Source organism: Branchiostoma belcheri, unplaced genomic scaffold (assembly GCF_001625305.1).
Source record: "Branchiostoma belcheri isolate BF01 breed outbred unplaced genomic scaffold, Haploidv18h27 scaffold71, whole genome shotgun sequence".
Taxonomy (NCBI): Eukaryota; Metazoa; Chordata; class Leptocardii; order Amphioxiformes; family Branchiostomatidae; genus Branchiostoma; species Branchiostoma belcheri.
Genome location: NW_017804365.1, coordinates 888,655 through 909,534, shown reverse-complemented (window position 1 = coordinate 909,534; position 20,880 = coordinate 888,655). Strand labels below are relative to the sequence as shown.

At 39.9% G+C, this 20,880-nt stretch overlaps 2 protein-coding genes across 5 annotated transcripts in view; both read right to left on the bottom strand.

Annotated features, from left to right (window-relative positions):
• Positions 1 to 3,232: 3,232 nt before the first annotated feature.
• On the bottom strand, positions 3,233 to 10,716 carry LOC109484899. The gene is made up of 10 exons (XM_019788253.1): positions 9,145 to 10,716; positions 8,603 to 8,683; positions 8,297 to 8,369; positions 7,629 to 7,688; positions 7,156 to 7,259; positions 6,440 to 6,598; positions 5,958 to 6,002; positions 5,407 to 5,554; positions 4,808 to 4,908; positions 3,233 to 4,084 (listed from the first exon to the last, which is right to left on the bottom strand). Exons 1-10 carry the CDS (start codon positions 10,714 to 10,716, stop codon positions 4,031 to 4,033), a joined length of 2,397 nt encoding a protein of 798 aa, XP_019643812.1. The 3' UTR covers positions 3,233 to 4,030.
• Positions 10,717 to 14,674: 3,958 nt separating this feature from the next.
• The window catches only part of LOC109484937 (fibroblast growth factor receptor 3-like), a 27,536-nt gene continuing 21,330 nt past the window's right edge, over positions 14,675 to 20,880 (bottom strand). For all 4 annotated transcript variants that reach the window (XM_019788301.1, XM_019788300.1, XM_019788298.1 and 1 more), the window contains exons 7-16: positions 20,164 to 20,285; positions 19,585 to 19,747; positions 19,262 to 19,372; positions 18,808 to 19,013; positions 17,820 to 17,942; positions 17,086 to 17,156; positions 16,905 to 16,945; positions 16,554 to 16,650; positions 15,758 to 15,857; positions 14,675 to 15,058 (exon numbers count right to left, since the gene is read on the bottom strand). In XM_019788301.1, the coding sequence (XP_019643860.1) occupies positions 15,035 to 15,058; positions 15,758 to 15,857; positions 16,554 to 16,650; positions 16,905 to 16,945; positions 17,086 to 17,156; positions 17,820 to 17,942; positions 18,808 to 19,013; positions 19,262 to 19,372; positions 19,585 to 19,747; positions 20,164 to 20,285 (1,058 nt within the window). In that variant the 3' untranslated portion in view covers positions 14,675 to 15,034. The remainder of the gene's footprint in view (positions 15,059 to 15,757; positions 15,858 to 16,553; positions 16,651 to 16,904; positions 16,946 to 17,085; positions 17,157 to 17,819; positions 17,943 to 18,807; positions 19,014 to 19,261; positions 19,373 to 19,584; positions 19,748 to 20,163; positions 20,286 to 20,880) is intronic.

Sequence of the window (20,880 nt, the reverse complement as noted above, 5' to 3'; positions counted from 1 at the left end):
ATCCTAAGAGTAAGGATCCTGTCCACCGTGGAGCTGCCTGGAGTGAAGCCGCTCTGATCTCGGCGTTGTTTGCTGAGGAGCAGTGGCCTCAGTCCCGCCAGGATGATGTGGGCAAGCACCTTCCCTGCTCTAATTGCTTTTCTTAATTATTTTCTGGGAGTTTTAAAATCAAGGCACCCTGTACAAAACCCCCAGAACACTCTCAGTAACTCTACCCATAGCGTGTATAAAGGCCCTGGATGGGTCCGATCTGGACACTCCAGAACAGCAGCTGGACCGCTGGAGAGAACACTTCTGCAACCTTCTCAACCTACCTCCTCCCCCACACTCACCACAGTTGGAATCCTTAGCAGCCAAGCTTCAGAGGACGATTCCATCTCTAATGATTCCCCTACTCAGGAGGAAGTGCTGGAGGCTATTAGCAAGCTCAAGCCCGGTCGAGCAGCAGGGGTAGACGGCATCCCGCCAGAGCTGTTGCTGAAAGGTGGTTCTGCGGTAGCAGCCCAGCTTCACGTCCTGTTTACCGCCATATGGAGAACAGAGACTGTTCCCACAGATTGGCTCCACGGGATAATTAGAAGGGCCCCAAGGACAACTGCGGCAACTATAGAGGCATAGCTCTCCTCAGCGTCCCAGGGAAGGTGCCTGCCCACATCATCCTGGCGGGACTGAGGCCACTGCTCCTCAGCAAACAACGCCGAGATCAGAGCGATCACTCCAGGCCGCTCCACGGTGGACAGGATCCTTACTCTTAGGATACTCGAAGAGCTGAGAAGGGACTACAGGAAGCCACTCTTTGCTGTGTATGTTGACCTGAAACAGGCCTTTGACTCTGTGGATCGCCCAGCTTTGTGGAAAATCCTCAAGATCTTGGGAGTCCCCACAAAGCTCCTGAACCTCCTCTCCCTCCTCTACTCCACCACAACGTCTAGTGTGAGGGTAAATGGGCAGACATCCGCCAGCTTCAACATCAACAGTGGTGTGAGACAAGGTTGTGTCCTGGCCCCCACCATCTTCAACACTGCCATAGACTTTGAAGGACCATCTCTCAGAGTGCGTGTGGTGCAAGCTTCGGAAACGTTACCATAACGGACCTTGACAATGCTGATGATGTGGCCATTCTTGCAGAGATCATGCAGGCCCTTCACCTCGCACTCCACATCATGGACTCAGAAACCAGGCCTCTCGGACTACAGATCAGCTGGCAGAAAATGAAGGTCCAGAGTCTGAGTGACTACCATTAGTACCAACCTCCACCTGCCAACCTCACGATTGAGTCCTACACCGTAGAAGTGGTGGAAAGATGCCCCTACTTAGGAAGCACCATCTCTTCCGACTGAAGAAGCAGATCCGACATCAAGACCCGTATCGGCCGCTCGTCCGCAGCAATGGCCAGTCTCGGCCACATCTGGTCTAATGGCCGGATATCCACTGACACCAAGCTCAGGCTCTATAACAGCTTAGTGCTCTCTGTCCTACTCTATGGCGCAGAGGCTTGGACCCTCACAGCCACAGAGGAGCGCCACCTGGACACCACTTGACCTTGGCCTCTACAACGGTAACCTGCCTACCAAAAATCATGAACATTCATTAAAATATACTCGAGTTATTTTGCTAACAAGCGGCAAACACAAAAGGCCCACTGCAGTGACGTAGGGACCCCCCACGAAGCCCAAACTTGCACTTGACTTTGGCCTCAACAACGGTAATCTGCCTGCCCAAAATCATGGACGTCGAATAATGCTAGCGCTTTCACCCACAATGCGGTGAGACAATTCCATAGTCTTTCTGACGAAGACAATAATAATGTATGTTTCCACCCAACAAACCAGAAAGTACTTGCTGAACAAAAATTAGTTAATTTTCGAGCGTTCAAAGTGTCATGGTTACTGATGGTTGAGAACTAAAAGAATGATGATAGCACATTGCATTTTTTCTAGTTAGGCCACAGGAAGTAAATTTTATAGATGACATCCATCGCAGATTCCAAAGCTAATGCGATAGGGCGAAAAAAACAAAGCGGGCCAAAAAACAAGATTCCTACATTATCAAGTTTTGACATTGTAAACAAGAAACAAGAAGAATGATACCTATGTTATGCCAAGTTTACTACCAACTATTGCAACATCCCTTTGTCACTAACTTAGATAAAAACTTGTCAATCATTGTACAAATGGTTTTAAATTAAGTGAGAACATCACATATACACCGCCACCATGGTCGTCACCTATAATAGGAATGAAACACATCGCTGTATCAAAAGACAAAACATTAAATCAGAGCCTTGTCTTGTCTTCTTTCTTCATGTTTATCTGCCGTGGCCATCCACGTTCCGGCATGGCAAGAGACATCTTTGCCCATTTTCGACATGTTGCGACATGTTGACCACTGTCATAGGGGAACAAAATTTCTTGTTTTCTTCTCTTTTCTACATGTATCTTCTACTTTTCTTTCTTCTCTTTTCTTTCTTCTACTGTGAAATGTATTGTTTGTCACAATTACTTTACATTTGAGACTAGAATGTTAGCAGTAACACCTAGCTTCAACGCACAGTGAACCAGTAGCAAAAATAGCTCGTCTACAGTGAACCCGTAACACCTAGCTTCAGGGCACAGTGAACCAGTAACACCTACATGTGGCTTCAGTGCACAGTGAACCAATAACACCTAGTTTCAGTGCACAGTGAACCAATAACACCTTGCTTCAATGCACAGTGAACCAGTAACACAAAGCTTGCTCTGATGAAGATGACAGGTGGTCATCAAAACGTTCACTAGTTGGCTCTTGTTAAACAACTGGTTGTGAACAAAGAACGTTGCTATTGAATCAGATGTAGTTTGAAATTTTTCAATAGTTTTTCAATTGTTCCACATAACAGGTAAAAAGTCTGCTTCAGGCCTCGCAATATCAATCAATAATTGCTGTGGGTACATGTATGGAAAAAAATTATAGTTTAACAGCATTGACTTCAATGGAAAATGGTAATAACGTCGTTCTCGAATTAGGCATTGCCCTGTTGTTTCTAACAGTGAAAATTGCCCAAAGTATTGCCCAAAGATTTGATGTTTTTGACTAAAATTGTTTTATTCATGAGAAGTTCAAATCCCGAAGTAATTGTCAGACAATATACATAGTTATATTTATAATTTAAGATACTGTCATTTTATCTGAAGTCCTAAGAAATCTATACACATATTTTTTTACAAATACAATGTACATGGTAAAAACATTCATACAAAAGGCTGAGCGCTGGCACATAGTTCCTACCCCTGAAATTGTTTGAGTCACTTCTCATTTCTGTTACTCAAACTTCACAATGTACAATGTATCCTAACTTCCAACATTGGTCCCATGTCACTTTGCGACTACATGCACTTCTATATAGATCCTGTCAGGGCTCAAAATACTGGGTGTATATCACTATATGCATCTTAGCCAGAATTGGACCTGTGCATGTATTTCTGATGTCTACCTGCATCTAACCTGCATTGGTCCATGTACTGGTTATATGCAGGTTAGTGCAGGTAAAATTGGAGCTGTGCAGGTATTTCTGATATCTGACTGCACTGGTCCATGTACTGGTTTGATATATGTCATCTAGGTAATAATCATACACATGTACATTGTATGTGGATTTTTGTTTCTTTTGTTCCCTAGTATTACCCATGCAAACTCCCTGAGTGGCGCAATTGTCTGGTGCAAAAAATTACCTGCAGAAAAAGTATTTCAAGCCCTGGCTAGTTAGGGAAAGTTCAAAACGAGAGGACAAATTTGACCAATGTGGCCAACATTTCAAGTCACCTCCAAGGGTCACTGGTATAATGCAGATTCTGTATTAAATCTGCAATTCATTAAAAGATGGTCAGGAAAATTGACCATGGTAAGTAAAGATTAACATTGAGGCAGTAACTAATATAGTTAATTGTACAATGGCAATTCACGAGAGTTGTGATGCTGATTCTTATTACAGTTAAACACACAAAAGTCTGCATTTTAATGACCTGTAACTACTGCTGTGTTACCAGAAGTTTCAATTCTCACTGCACTTGTTAACTGGCTTTCTGCAATTCGGGCAGCTGTCATTCTGAAAAATAGAAAATGACGAAGTTATCATCATTATCATATTCTTTCTCAATCAACCACCACAAGAAAACAAACAAAATTCCTGCAAACATTAACAGTGTTACACCAAAAAAATTATAAAACACTTAATGTTTATAGTATCCGTGAATAATTTCATCTGGTTGGCAAGAGGCTGTATATAGAATCAGATCAGCACCAGTCCATGCCTGTAGCCAGGGGAGTTTGGAAGAACCTCCCCACAAGGCTCAAAGGTCCACTTTTATCTAAAGGTCCAAGACTTTTCTTCAAAAGGTGGACTGATTTGTATCACCAGGGGGCTGGAATTCTAGTAAAAACTTTGTTTAATTTTTCCTTTGAAATCTTCTCAAAAACACAGGAAATGCCATTTTAGAAGGTTCAATTTTCAAAATTTCACGAGGCAGCTTGCCCCCGGACCCCCTAGGAAGGCACCTGCAGGTCCCACAGACATTTGGAAGAATCCCCCCAAGCAAAATCCTGGCTACGGGCATGCAGTCATTGCTACCCTGAATGTGATGTGCCTCTTTTTGCCCCAAATTGAGCTTTGATAATTGCTCTGAGTGCAGTTTTTCTATGCTTCATACTGCAGATTATTGTGAAAATCTCAGCATTAAGATTTTCTTTATGATTTGGTTGATTCAGAACTTTTTTGTCTTCGCAAATCAAAAAAAAATCACACGAATCACAATTCTTATCATGAACTTACTCGAGCTATCCAATTATACAGACAGCCTGGATGGAACAGATGCTGGCAGGGTGTTTCAACCAGTTGTCCTCTTCCCTCTTTACAGATGGTACACCTGAAGTCTAAAAACAAGAAATTGGAGATTCAAGACTTCACACGACCCCAAATGACCCCACATGACTTCAAACTTCTATTACACCTTGACTTATTTTCCTGTGTCTGTCCTTCGTGTTTTGCGGATAGGGATACACAGTCTGTGTGTACATGTATATACACACAGACACATGCATAGAAACACACATACACACTCACAAATCAAAGACATTTTCTTATGTTAACGTTTCACATGTGTACCAAAAGATTTTAAAAGATTTTCTGTGTATAAAGATCATGAGGCAAGCCAACCTATTCCCAAGGGACCTCAAATTATTTATGGGGAAATTATAAAACAGGGTCACAATTATTGCCCCAAAACAGATTTTTAAACACATTTCAAGGCCTTTGTTTCAATACATTCAAATTTTTTACGCTCAGATTTTCAGGCCCAGAAAACCAATTCCCTTTTGAACAACACACAATTTTGTTATGAACGATATAGCGTGACACTACAGTACATGTACCTTGCTGTTCTGCAGTGTCTGGCTGGACAGTCAGTGGTTGGCCTGGACCAGCGTGGCTGCTCTGTGGTGATGAAGCGCCTCCATGCAGCTGCTGCTGGCCATGCAATCCTTCTGACAAACATGCCTGCATTTCGCTGTTACCAGCATTCTAGAAGAAATCCATTTTGGCATTAACACATGAAAGGGTCAGTCTTCCCATGGAGTGGTCTTCCTAATATATGCACATGGGTTTTGTGACCTTTGCAGTTTGCAAAAGCATTCTTATATCTCTCTGATAAGGAAACTTATGAACTTCTTTTCAGTCTTTACAGCCTATAATCTCCGATGATGACAGCTGCTAATTAAGGACAAATTAAAGTATTTAGGATTGTCTTTTTAACACTGATTGTAAAAATAAATTTGAAAAAATTCGTCCATATGCCATCAAAAATTCAAGAGAGTTTGAGCAAAAAGCACCAGCAAGAGTCAGATAGTCATTTGTGAGTAACTTTGCTTCCGTACAATAAGTGCCTGCCATACACGAGTAGTAGCCTAACAATCAAAGTAAGTACCTCTTCTTGATTGTCTGGAGGTTGCAAGATGGGGTCACCTTCAGTCTAGACGGAAAAATATGCTTCATTGACAAAGTCATCATCAAAATGTCTTTTCATATCCCATGGCATGCATGTAACATGGCTGAGTGACCATCATTATCATAGTGAGGTTCAGGCATTTGCAACAAAAATTAATACGTTAATACGTTACATATCTTAAAATTGGCATGCATTTATAAAGCCTTTATTAATGATAAAACAATTTGATATGTGGATTGTACCTTTGATTAATTTGCCTCAATGTATGAAAATAAGATGAAAGTGGCAATCCATGGCCAGAATCAGATCTGAAGTTCTGTATCTGTATAGCTGGTATAACCGCCCTTTGGCATAACACACACCACCAGCTTTGCAGGTACGCTTAGTTGTTACTATTGAGTACATAAAGCCAAGGTAATTAATTCATTGATACTAAAGAAAAAATTTAAACTTGCACACACCGAAACTACCCTCCACTCTCCCTCCCCATGCTGAGCTGGTTGAACCTGTACAGTGGTTGGTCCCTGGTTGCTGGGCAGTCCCAGTAAGGAGTCCCAGGGAATGAGATATCCTCCTGGCCACCTCAGGGTGAAATCCCTTAAGTCTCCTCTCTCCAAAACCTAGTCAAGAAAAAATTTCCTTTTTGAAACCTATTAATAGGTTACAAAGAAGAGTATTAAATAAGGTTATTGGGCAAATAAGGATAAAACGATAAATATAATATTATATAGAACTATACTTTGCATGCAAATAACACCTGTATGCATTGGCCATGACTATTTCCCAACAAACATGGCATACTTCTGCATAATAAGATCAGTAAAAAAATCAGTCTGAAGTTAGGGCACGTCCTAAGTTAGGGTACCCCCTGTTAAATCACCTTTGGAATAGATGGGGGTGACTTCAATCATACTAAATCCATTTCAAACACTCAGAAAAAAACTCTATTGAGTTAAATTGTAGGTGTCACAACAAATTGTTAGACTTCAGAGCAACCACTTTCAATCAACTTAACCCAGAACAGATTTGGAATTTGTTTTGAATGAATCAACACAGAACCAATTTAGAAAACACAATTGTTGTTTCATTCTGACACATACATGTATACCACCCTTCCTTGTCCTACACCCATCTTCAAGGAGGTGAGTTATTTAAAGTAAATTATTATAAAGCTTACTGTGGTTGCAATCTCCAGAGCTTGATACTGGACCAGTCTCGGTCCTGCTAAGAGTGTGTTCAGGAGCGTGTGTCCATCGCTGTCAACTATCACCACCCTGGCTCCTGCATGAAAAATGGTTAACCAGAAAACTTACATATCATATTACACTGGACTCGAAATACATTGTGTACTATACCAGGCTGCATACAAAATTACCAGCACAAGTTTTGGCTGCAATACAGTTTCTTCGCCTTTTAGAAAAAATTGTTTCATGTAGCACCATTTTTAATCTTAAAGTTTTCTGCTGCCTCTAAGGAAGCAACTTTGAAGATGGCAGGAAAACATTATTTTAGGTTAGATTCGGTTACACTGTCAATATGTAAAAAATAATCTATCAAATTCAAATTCTAAGCATGAAGTTGATTCTGATAAATTATATATATTTCAAAATATACTGTAAGATTCAGTCTAGCTTGGCTTGTATTTCTGACCTTGATCACGAAACTCTGTCAACAGTTCCTCCAAATCAAGAGACGGTGGGGGTGATGAATCTAGGAAAATACCAAATATAGCATTTTTAAGATTAATTGTAAATGAAATATCACGGAATGAAAAAAAATGTGCATGCTCAGACTTAATCACTGTGTACAGATTTTCTGAATATATTTGTATAAGACAACCTTATTTTCTAGCAATTTTTTAGTAATAACTTATCTATGACAGCATATTAATTGACAATCAAATTTTTAAACTGGAAAACACAACATCAACCAGTGTTCCTGAACTTGGCATTAAGACATCTGTATGCAGTTTCCCATATTATAAGCCAATCAGTATGCTTCATGTTTGAACAGAGAAACACATCAGACATTCTTCCACATTCTGCTGGGGGGCACAACTTGGTCAGACTGCTTTTTCCACCAACCATGCACCCTCAACCAGACTGGACTTTCTAACTTCTAAACTGGACCACTTTTTCCACCAACCCCATGGCCTTACCCAGTCCAAGGCCAGAGCTAGGAAGACTTCAATTTCCAACTCCTGCTGGCTACTGGCTAGATGCCAGAACTTTTGACAAATGGATACCCAAACCCACAGCTAATTACATAAGAGCCACCCAAAACAATTCTTCGCTATCTGAAAGTAAAAAGACAATGACCTGCACTGGACAAGTCATACAACTCCTCATGGTCTTGGAAATCAAATAGGTTGCGTCTCGGATAACTCTCATCCTATAAAAAGAGGAAAACATCAAGTTTAAAGATTTTATGCTTTAATGCAGATTGCATAATCTATAGTTTTGGGGATTGTCTTTATCAATTAAAACTTTGATACTGTTATTAAATCCATTGTAGCATAAATTAAGGTACACTGTATCACAGCTCTTATTGACCACTGATACTGTGTTATAAAGAAGATATTTCCATTTCAATATTTCACAATTACCGGTATACATGTAGCTTACCTCCAGATGCATAATAGCAGGTGGTCCATAGAACTGTGTGAACTGTGTGGAAACTGTGACTTCCTCATCTTGTGGCTGAAGCTGAGACATCATTGCCAATGCACAATCTTAGGTACAATCATGGAAATGCCAAAACCCAAAGCAGAATACATGTAAAATGATACATTAAATTCACTCATCACAAATGTGAAAGATAGGCTATATAAGTGTACTTTGATTCAAATTATAGAAACCCCACAATTAAATCTTTTGTCTTCCTCTGTCTTCAAAAAATTGAAGTTAACAATACATGTAGTTGTGTATTACTTAGTAATACCCTTTCCTATACCAAATGTTTCTTCTATACTAGCCCTCGGGCATGAATTTGCAATAAAGCAATTCCTATTAAACCTCAAAGCCCATTATTACAGAATCTGATGTATACATGATACATGTAATTATAACCGTTACAGCTCTTTTTGGTATAATAACGTTACCTGTTTTTTCACTTTTTGATCTAATAAGTATGCATGGAGATATAGCAGTACCTTTAGTTGGCTTACCTCTGCCATCAGCTCACCAATGGCTTCTCTAGATCTCTGTTCACCTAGCATACTGTGGGTCTGGTTGCAGGTTGGGTCTGGAATGCCCAGGTCATTCCCACCACTGCTGCCCTGTCCAGATGGACATACTGCCCCTCCCACAGCCCCCTCTTCTTCTGAAGGCTGACTGGTACAATCAGCACTCGCACCACATGGTATTTTGACTGGCCCATTGCTACACCTGCCCAGGAAATCTTCTTCACTGGTCTGTGTTGCTGCTTCTGCTTTGTTTTCTTGAGCCACACTGTCGTCAGTTCTCTCTTCCGGTGGTCGCCCAAAGTGTAACTCTTCATAACTTTTGTACGGGCCTGTTTGCAATGAACTTGTTGCTGGGGTCTCATGTCTGGCACTATCATGATGAAACACATAAAGGGGAAGACTGTGACCTTGCTGTGAGGAAGAACCTGGGGGATGTATGTTTTGGAACTCCTTTTCAAAATCTCCATCTTCCTTGCTCTGGTCTTTAGACATCTCTTTTGGCTGGGGATTGCTCATGTCCTGTGCTGATAGAGACGTTTTAATCTTTCCGTTGTTACCTTCCTCCTCTAGATCAGCATGGTCAGAATTGAGACCCAGCTTTTGCTTATCTGCCACTGGGTAGGGCATAACAGTATAACCAACTGTTGTCATAGGCAAGCAACTGACAGCTGGCAAGGGAAATAATGTCTCTGTCTTCTCCTTTACTACATCTTCAGCTGACACTTTTTCTTTATCGAGCTGCAGAGCAAACGTGGCACTACCTCCATCATCTGCGTCACTGGCCATTTCCTTGTTCGAATCAGTGCTTTCTTCATTATCTGACTCTGATGATACATCTTGATCCTTGTCTTCATCTGACTCAAAGGCATCAATACTGGTTAACGTTGTCCTGGTTATTGAGACAAGATCTCTCCAACGCGTACGGAGATCCGAAACCTTTTGTAGATCCATTTTCTTCTTTCGCTCCTGTGCAAGGGAGATCTTCTTTCTAGACCGTTCATCATGTAGCTTACTTTCTAAGTCCCTCCCCAAAGAAGATACACTGTCCATTGTCTGTAGTGCTTGCACTATGATGGCATCTACATTACTGCTGTTGGTTGGTACAGATCTATCTGCCGCTACTGTTTGACCACCATTTCCAGATGGTCCCGGGTAGCGCTGATCTATGGCAAATTGTATCATGTCCCGTAATCTTGGACGAACTTGGGAAAGCTGTACTAAGGTCGTTCCACTTTCTTGTTGGTCACCAAATGCTTGTTCAGCCAACTGCAAGAGGTCAGCAGATGACCCTTTGCTAGGCTGCACTGCCTTGCTCTGTTCTTCACTTCCCCCAACAGCACCATCTTCAGCTCCAGCAAAATGGGGACTATCTCCCCTCTGGTCATCATCACTAGTGTCTGTTACTTCCTGATTCTGAGACTGATCACAAGCTGGAAGGGCCACTACGGCTTTGGTTTCATCGCTGGCCAAAAGCTGCATTGCCATTTGTTCTTCGCAGCCTTCCAATGCTACAGCTGAAGACTTGCCTGATTCTTTTGATGCATCTGTTTCCATGTTTTGCATTGGTTAGAAGACAGTATATCTTTGGAAGGAGTTTGTTTGTTTGTTTGTTTGTTTGTTTGTGCCTTTATTTAAACTCGAGAATTAGTCCTTTCTGCCTTTAAGGCACTTTTCATGGGTGTCAAGACAAGTTGTAAAAGTTTGCTCCTTCTTTTTTACTTAAGCCTACAATTTCTGGCGAGGGTAGGCCACTACCCAGAAACCTATTAATGACCAACCTACGCACTGCAGGAAATATTAGGATGTGGTGTTGGAGAAAAATGAATTGCGGAATGCCTGATAGTCAACCTTTCTTCCAACACAAACCGTTTGCACAATGAATTTTCAACTTCTCTACTGCAGTCTTCGGAATTCAACTGACTTGAGTCTTTGCAGGACACAAGATATCAGCAATTAGTCAAACGTGCCAGGAAATGGACTTTTGATGTAGCAGCAAATGTTCCAAAGTTTCTTGTTCTTGTTCTTGAAATTTTGGCCCGATTGTATCCTTTGCAAAACTTCTAATACAATGCTATATTCAATTGTAACTTATATATGGAATAGATTTATCCTTCCTGAGTTGCCACTGGTGATACTGTGATCTGAAAGAATAAAATTGTTGTCAATTCAACACATTTCCAAATATCCATTCATAATATACTAACAAAAAAATCATGGCATTTTTGAATGTAGTAAACTGCTGAAGTGTCACAGTATTATGCTACAATGCCAGGTCTTTAGCATGTAACATGACTGGGAGTAACCTGATGCCTTAAAATAAACAGTTAAATAAAGGAGAAGGTGGTGTCATTATAGATTATTCATTGAAGACACAATCAGCGTATTTTTTTGCAGAATTCCCCTTGTGCAACATGTGTTTTGTAAAATGAAATCAGTATACTTCCCCCCGAGAAGATTTCTTAATATTCTGCTCAATATCAGCATGAATATTTGCAGGAATTGTCTTAAAATACACTAATTTTTTCCTGCATATATCTATCAGCACTGGTGCAGGTAACATTGAATTTGAAAATTACCTGCACAGCTCCAATTTTACCTGCAGGTGGTATTTCAAGCCCTGACATATGATCCTTTACAACAATAAAGGGTGGTCTCCAAACAACAGCTTGACCTCATGACCTTTTTTAAACAATGAAAATACTAGTACTGAGAAGTGGTTCAGACATAAGTGCACATTCTCACAGGTTTCTCTTAGTACTGATCTGTGTATCAAGGAATGAACCAACTGTATACGTGCATGCAAGAGATTAGAACTGAAAATTACGTAACCTTTGTTTTTAATTTTGCAGGCTTGCTACCTTTGTTCCTGACTGTTAGGCTCCTTTGACAATAACAAGGTGCACAGAAAGGGTCACAGTCAATCTTTTGGTCTTACATGTTGTTGTAACAGATTTGAAAGCAACGGTAACATTAAGAGAGCTAACGTGCCCTGTTAAAACCTGGCTAGAAGTACAAAACAAACAAACAAACATCATGGCCCTTTTCCGCCATTTTGAATTCCCTCTGTTTGCATGCTATATTTCAAGCCTGTGTCGCACATATCAGCAACTGTTGTTACGAAAAAGCAGGGACTATAGTACAAACAATCCTGGGTTGATTATACACCTGATGACCTCGAATGCAGGTAAATATTGTACATTCCAGATAAACGAACAAACATGTGCTAACCTTGGCATCCACGGTGATTGCTCCTCGCTCCGATGAACAGCCAAAAGGTCAAATGTCAGCAGTGCGTCATATCCGGGTCTGCCCAGGACGTCATCGGATGCCAACTAAGGAAGCTGGAATTGCGGTGTCATCCAACTACGAGTAAGATTATTCTATTGCTACTGGCAGTTTAGGGCATGAAATACTGGTTGCATATGCACTTTTATTTAATTAGTGAAGTTAGAATTGCGGCTGTGCAGTGTTTCTGATGTCTGACTTGACATGTCCTGGGTATATGCACTCTAGAGCAGTTAAATTGGAGCTGTGCAGGTATTTCTGATGTCTACCTGCACCAAACCTGCACTGGTCCATGTACTGGGTATATGCAGGTTAGTGCAGGTAAAATTGGAGCTGTGCAGGTATTTCTGATGTCTACCTGCACCTAACCTGCACTGGTCCATGTACTGGGTATATGCAGGTTAGTGCAGGTAAAATTGGAGCTGTGCAGGTATTTCTGATGTCTACCTGCACCTAACCTGCCCTGGCGGCCAGGTACTAGTATTCTGTACATGGACCAGTGCAGTATACGTATACAAGTCATGTAAGTGGAGTTTTATTTGGTGCATGGACTGTTACCTATGAACCTAGTCCTATGAACTTTAAAAGATATAACTACAATCGTTTCTGAATAGTTTTTAGTGTAATAGATATAAATTTCTCAAAGTCTGAATAGTGCACCCGCAGTTTTCAATGTTACCTGCACCTGCAGAAAAAGGGATTTCAAGCCCTGTACTGTGGCTCAGTAGTTACAATTTGGTAGAATTTGGTGGCTTAATATGGCTCACTTCTTTGATGGCAAATCAATACAATTTTTACTTTTGAAATTTGTTTCATCTTCCTGACGGTAGTTGAGGTACCGGGCTCAGACTAAGGCCACAGCAAGTAATTTTTATGGATGACATCAGTGCGCGCATTAAATTTCGCCTGATTTTGAGAAAAAAAAACAAGAAATTTTATTGCCTCCTGACAGTGGTCATGCCTGAAAATGGGCAAAGATGTCTGTTGCCATGCCGGAAGGTGGATGGCAGATAAATATAAAAAGAGGAGACAAGAAAAGGCTCTGATTAAAAATGTTTTGTTTCTTTACTTTGATGAAGTTATATGTGATGCTGGCTGTGTATATGTGACTTCCCACTAAATCAAAACCATTTGTGCAATGAGTCACATTTTTTAAATGTAGGAACCTTGTTTTTTGGGGGGTCGCCTTTTTTTTCGCGCGCTCACATTAGATTTTTAGTCTACGGAGGATGTCATCCATAAAATTTACTTGCTGTGGCATAAATGCCATTTCACAGTATGGCTCAAGTTGCTAGTTGATAACAAATTGGAATACTTATATTGCTATTGCTCCTATTGCTCGTTTAAATTTCATAGATCACTGGTGTACTCTACTACAATGTTGATCCTCATATATTTATATACAGTCTATAATTATTACGTATCAATCAAAATTTACCGACAAAAAGTTAATATTTCCACTAGTTAACAAGAAATTGAAATAAAAAATGGCTTCAGATCTACCATCAAACAAAACAGCCTCGTTATATCGCAAGAATTGACACATTAAGTCCTTTGTCTTCACAAGTAGGAACTTTTTAAGAGTCCTTTGTCGTCAAGAAAACATCATTCCCAAACGGGACAAGATGGCGGATTGTCAAGAAAGCCATCCAGCTCACATTCTAGTCTTTAAAAGTCAATTTTTCGTATCACAGAATCATCTAGAGTTTAGCTACCGATAGAAAAATAGTTCATAATGCCTCACTGACCTACACTGCAGTTATCAGCATGATGAGTCGCTGTTTTTCTTGCTTTTTTTTCTCACAAACACCCCGATACTGTACTTTCACTTTCGCGGGGAGATTGCAAATGGCTTCCGCAGGCTGACGATTGACCAATCAGCGACGAGAACGTCTTTTTTATTGTGCTGTACTCAGAATATCCGCTAGGTGACGCTGTTGCACGCTAAAGGAAGCAATGTTCGGCCTTATCTGTGAGCTTGAGGATGATTGCAGACGAAGCTGGCCAGCTTCAAGTGGCTAAAAATGAGACAACAGACAAAACATGAAATCACAACCAACTGGTCTTTTATTCCTTTTTCAACAGTAGTTACTTGTAAGTAAAGTACGGGCTAAACTAATAGTAGCGGTGTACATGTGTACGTGTGTGTGTAAGTGGTTTAAACTAAGTCTGCAAACACGGTATTTTGTGATGACTTATGCTTCTAGCAGTATGTTTCATGAACTTCTAGCTTTTTCCGGTAGGGGGTATTGCTGCCCGGTCTTTCATCGAAATATTCTTCTTTACATTCTTAAACATCTGAACGGATCCTGTTAAAACATTCATGGTACTAGGATCCTGCAAAAAAGCTTTTAACGAGAGAGCATTCATAGTTATACGATACAGACTTTTTTTCATTTTTCAATTCATTTGCAATGCTATATTTTAGCCAGTATTATCATGTACATTTGTTTGTATGAATGATATCCGTCATACATGCATGTGATGTCATGTGTGTCATTATTTCACATTTAGTACACCCATACATTTCCATTGAGTATATATGAGCTCTTCAAATGATCTTCTTGTAGAATTGTCCCTGTGGTTCTCACTTCAGGAGCGAAGCATATTGCTGGAAGGAACATAGAAAAAAAAACAGGGCTAAGAGATTGTGTGGTAGAATACAACAAGAAATGGGAGATTTTATACGTCGGCCTGCGGGGAAAAGTGTTTTCGTGTTTTTTGTGGAAATATTGGAACTGTAAAGGTGATTTTGTGACGTAATTTCAAGGGGTATTACACAGCTCAACTACTTGCTGAATTCCTCCACGTACCGCCCACATACTCCCACCCGGTACGTCCTGGTTCACATTTCAAAATGTGAAATCTTAGGAAAATTATGCTCCCATGTAATTCACATTTTCTGAACATGTGAAAGAAAAATGATGTTACATAGTTACCTTTTTTTTACATAAAGACTAATTTTCTGTTACATACCAGTAATGTGACGTAAATATAATTATGAGGTTTAATGTGATAATATTTGATATTTTCCGCATACATTCTATTCACATTACATTACATTTTACCATCGTTTTGGGTTCGAATTCACATTACGTTCATATGAATGACCCTGCTAGTGCCACCATCCCTGCTCCCCTGGACAAGCATATATACAAACCCACCCCCAAAATATTCCCTCTGAATCTGGGGGGAGGGGGGCTTAGACCAGACTCGTATCTATGACAAAATGTTCGGATTATGGCTAATTCCCATATTCAGAGCATGGCTACCACTTTTATGACGACGATAATACAAAAAGATTAGATACCTTGTACTGCTGCACAATTCTGTCCAGACTGTTTCTCAGCTGAGGGAAAGTCGGCCTGTCCTCCGGAAGACTCTCCCAACAACTTGTCATCACATCGTAGCTGCAAGTAAAGCATGAGAACTCCCACTAGCTGTATGTTGTTAGCCTGAGTGTCAGCCTTGTTAGCTTTCGTCCGCTACCCAAGATCCGCTCCTTTCCAAGCGGATCTTGGGTAGCGGACGAAAGCTAACAAGGCTGACACTCAGGCTAGTATATTGTACCACATTGACACACATTTCATTTTGTATGATAACCTTCACTGATTTTGACTATGCAACGGAAATTGGACACGATTATGGATTATGAATATGTTTTGACACATATTGTTTTTGTAAATCTCCTCTGTTCAGTTCCTTATATGTTGCATTAATTTGAGTTCAATTTTCAGCTAAAATAATCTCAGTTTACATTTCTCTGTTATGGTATGTTATGTTATGTTATGTTATGTTATGTTATGTTACTTGTACAATTTTCTTTTTTACACGAGTTCAACATCAAGCCAGAAGTCCCGTGTTTGAGCTAGGAGAGCCATGCCTCGAACATGTTAAAGTACCCACCACACTTACAGAAAAGAGTGGAAATTCTTAGGTCCTTCTCGGTGTGAGTGGTTCAAACCTTACAGTCCGATCTTACGTACATACGTACAAGTAGCTTCTACTTGCTGCGCAAAACTGGTGTTACACCGAAAGGTTTGCCGGTTAGGCGAAACAAACAAAAAATAATGATCATCAACAGGTACATCAGGTACAAGACTTACATATCGTCAGGACAGAGTACAGGTTTCTCCAATCTGTAGCCAGCTTTGATCATGTTCATCATCTTTTTGCCTTTGATACCTTGATATGGTAGTTTACCTGTAAGATAAGAGATAACAAATACTGTCTTAATTAATATAATGATATGGACATAGAGGCGTACGTGAAAAAACGAAAGCAGATCGTCTTTGCAAATAATGTAAAACGAAAGGCAAATATCAACTGTGTTCTCCTGATATAGTCTTATGACGTTACTGTCTCCACCTAAAAACAGAGTGCTGCTACTGGTACTCTGCTTTATTTATGATACGAATCTTCAAGATACCAACAAGGTTACAAACATACACACATACCCATTGTCAAAATCTCCCATAGAAGAACTCCGTAAGACCATCTGACAAGGACAAAGAAGCCAGACTCATTACATGGAAACTGCACATCAAGAGCTGAGGACAATTTCTTAATTTGTCAAAAGCCTTTGATATGAAAGGAAGTAACTGAATGCATAATGAAAATCAAAGGACTTGCTCTTACACATCACTCTGGATTGTATACACGTTGTAGAACAAAGACTCATACGCCATCCATCGCAAGGGGAGCTTGCTCTGAAAGTGTCATAAATGACTTGTCAGATTTTGTTGTTTTAGTAGTTAGGATTTTAAGACTAATTCAGAATCTATACTTAGAATTTTGAACATTATTCTAAATGCCAGTTCCTTTGGATTGTGTTAATTGCAGTCGAGTATTTTCTTCACCGTAGTACAGTGTCGAGAAATTAATTGCTTATCATGGCTTCAAACACTTAAATAAAAAATTTGCAAAGAAAATGTTTACCTTCACCTGGACTAGCCCAACAAACAACTACCCTGTTACTGAAAGTCAAATACATCCATATGTATGGCAAGCAGCCTCTCCAACTCTGTCCTGCTACAAAATGTAATCCAACACCACAAGGTGTTCCTAGAGGACCAGTTACCACGATGACAGACGTACGCGTCTGGTCCAGGTCATTGACTTTATGTCAATGACCTGGACCGAAGAAGAAGAGAAGAAGAAGAATAGGAAAGAACACTGAAAAAAAAAATAGGAAGAGAAAACTGAGCAAAAACAGTATGTTTTTCTTGTGCGAATTGATCATAGGCGAAATGAAGGACGACTGCTTGTGATGCATTGAGTCAATCCTTGATTAATATTTAGAGAAGAAATTATCCAGATTCCATAGGAAGTCCAACTCTGTTAGTTTAAGACTGTTGTAATTATCTACGTACCAAAGTGGTTTTCACATATTCAGCATCTTCATAAATGTCCCGTGACAGTCCAAAGTCAGACACCTTGGCTACCAAGCCTTCTCCCAGAAGAATATTTCTTGCTGCCAAATCACGATGTACACACTGTACAAACATATACAATATCGCAAAAGATTAGATTGAATCACACTACGATGAAAATGTCATATTATTATTATTATCATCATTACTATTATTATCAGTATCATTAGTTGTAGTATCATTAGTATTATTATTATCATCATTATATTATCATTATCATTTGCTTTATATCATTTATATTATATTATTTCGTATTATATGATTTTTGAACACAGGATCGTTTTAATTAACACTGTCATTTGTCTCTTCCCCCCCCTTGTATTGTAGTCCATTCGTAATGTAAGATGACTGCCAGTGTTCACATTCATGGAGGGTCTCTCTTCTATAAATATTATAGTAATGCATTTATTGGAGTTAATGTGGAGAATGTGCTTAGTGTCTGGACACTAAATGCATTGAGACATGCATGTATGAGTGCAAAAATTAATTTCAAGTGAACTTGATACTCCCCTTGAACAAAGATTATGTAAACATTGTGATTTCAATGGAATAGAGGGCGAACGCCATTTTGTAATAGAATGTTGACTGTAGAGCAAACAGAGAAATAAATTGTATAGGTTTGTACAAAAACAGATTTCCTATTTAATACACTTAAACACTACAGAAAAGTCCATATTCATAATGTAACTAGATAAACCTTCCATCGAAAAACATATCTGTTCTTTTATTTCTACAATGACTGAAGTTGAATCTGTAACGATAATAGTTAGTTTAATAGTTTCATGTTGTATCTGTTCATCCGTTATTTTGATGTGACCTGTACGTAGCCCAACTACTGTGGCAAAAATGTGCAATAAAGGCCGTTATCGTGTTATCATGTAATGATAAAGAATGCATTTACAATTCACAAAGGAAGAAAGTGACTTACCTGCATGGCTGCCAAATGGCTCATCCCGGCCGCCACGTCGATGCCAAACTGAATGAGTTGTTCCATAGGAGGACTCGGTAACTGAGGGTCTTCGATGTTATAGTACCCCGCGGCCGACTCCTGCCTGATCCGCTCAGGAGAGTTAGCCTTCAGCCAGTCCTTCAGGCTGCCGTTTGGAGCGTATTCCACCACAACACACAACGGACCTGAGTACAAGATTTGGTTGCTTGGGTAACTGTCTTTTGGTGTAACAACTGTAACCACTATAGAATGTTATAACAGTTAATAATCACAGTCCGGCAACAGTTACACAAGCTTGCAGACCGTACTAAGGCATTTAACCAACAAAAATCTATCGTCTAAGAGAGGCTATTGCATCCAAGGCTATTGTAACATTAAAATACCGTGGGAGGACAATGGGAAACATGAAATTCTAAGGATCAATCAGTCCTACCGTCAATCGTGCATGCTCCAACCAAACTGATGACGTTGTCATGACGACCAACAGTAACCAGAATCTCCAGTTCTCCCATCAGGTCCTTCTTGTCTTTGTCTGATGCTGAAGCTGAGATGAAAAATAGAGAAACATCCCAACACACTTGTGAAAAAAGAGCAGGGGTCCTTCCCTGTGTGAGTGGCTCAAACCTTACAGTCTGGTCTTAGAGTTGACATCTTGAAAAGGTGATAGGCACCTGTTATGTCAATGTTTTCACAAACGTAGTAAATCTTCAAATCTTATAAATCATATGATTAATAAGAGAGGTAATGAATACTGACCATGCAGGGTTTTGACAGCGACAGTGGTGCTCACTCCCCTCTTACGCACTTCTCCAAGTCGTACCTCCCCAAACTGACCCCTTCCAAGGAGCTTCCCCAGCTTAAGATTCTTTCTTAGAATCTCCCGGAAGATCAGACGAGCGACTCCAGGTTCCGACGTTGCCTTGAAAAACGCGAGAAGGAATGAAATTTGGGCCATTATGTTCATAACAAGTTGGAATAGAATTGTATCTCTATTGGCTTTGTACTAAGAGAGAGAGACAGACAGACAGACAGACAGACAGAGATTAGGTGATTGATATTGAGAGAGATTAGGTAATTGATATATGAGAAAAGGCATTTGCTCTTGATGCGAAAATGGACAATAGTGTTGCAAACTGTCAAAATAAACAAAAGATTGTACATATAGATTTGGTGATCTTAGTAGAAACGGAGTCTTTTGGTGATTTTAGCTTACCGTTATCAATTGGTGAAGTACATATGACATATATTAGTCAGTCTTATTAAGCTTCTTTTCAACAATGTACGCATACTCTTATCATCTGTTATCACTATAATATGAGAATTGTGAGATCTTACTTGCACTCGTCTTTGTTGCCTCAAAATGTCCTTGAACTTTGCCCTTGGCCCAGCCTTGGGTATGAGTTCTCTCATGACAGCAGCGTCAAGACATCGCAGCGCATCCCCGTCAACTTCCTGGTCTATTGTTCAAGTATAAGAGCCTCCAGTTTAATTCGGGACTTCCCGGTTAATTCCAGACTAATTCCTATTTTTAGAAACCTTACATCTAGATTGGCTAATATCGATAATATTATAACTATAGGTATAAATGATGCAAGATATATGTATTTATAGCGGCCATCGAGGACCCCTTGGGGATTAACCCAATTCTGCAGAATTCTTCCCAGGCTGCAGTTCGCAGAATCTGTACCTATAGTTTACGAGCCCATCTAGAAGGTAGCTGAGATATAGGAATTAGTCCGGAATTAAACTGGAAGTCCAGAATTAAACTGGAGGCTAGGCTGTTATATGTAAAAAATATAGTTATATATTACAGGAATAGCAAATAACAAATATAGCATTTTGTTTCCAAAATACTTTTAATTTTAGTATTTAATTTTATTACCTTAGACTTTAGACCTTACTTGTATAGAACTAGATATACTTGATTGCTCACAAATGATTTTATTATTTGCATATATATGCATGTACACATGTAATAAAAGCATGTAAAAGTTTATTAAACACAATACGACGGAAAAGTAAACGTGCAGGGGGGGGGCTGGAAAAAAGCCA

Bases quoted from the DNA above. Each gene is read 5' to 3' on its own strand.
- LOC109484899 (XM_019788253.1), bottom strand. From the start codon at position 10,716: ATGGAAACAGATGCATCAAAAGAATCAGGCAAGTCTTCAGCTGTAGCA. The intron at 7,689-8,296 runs GTCATTGTCTTT...GTATTTTCCTAG, and splicing joins GTATGACTTGTCCAGTGCAG to ATTCATCACCCCCACCGTCT. The intron at 7,260-7,628 runs GTCAGAAATACA...TTTTTCATGCAG, and splicing joins GACAGAGTTTCGTGATCAAG to GAGCCAGGGTGGTGATAGTT.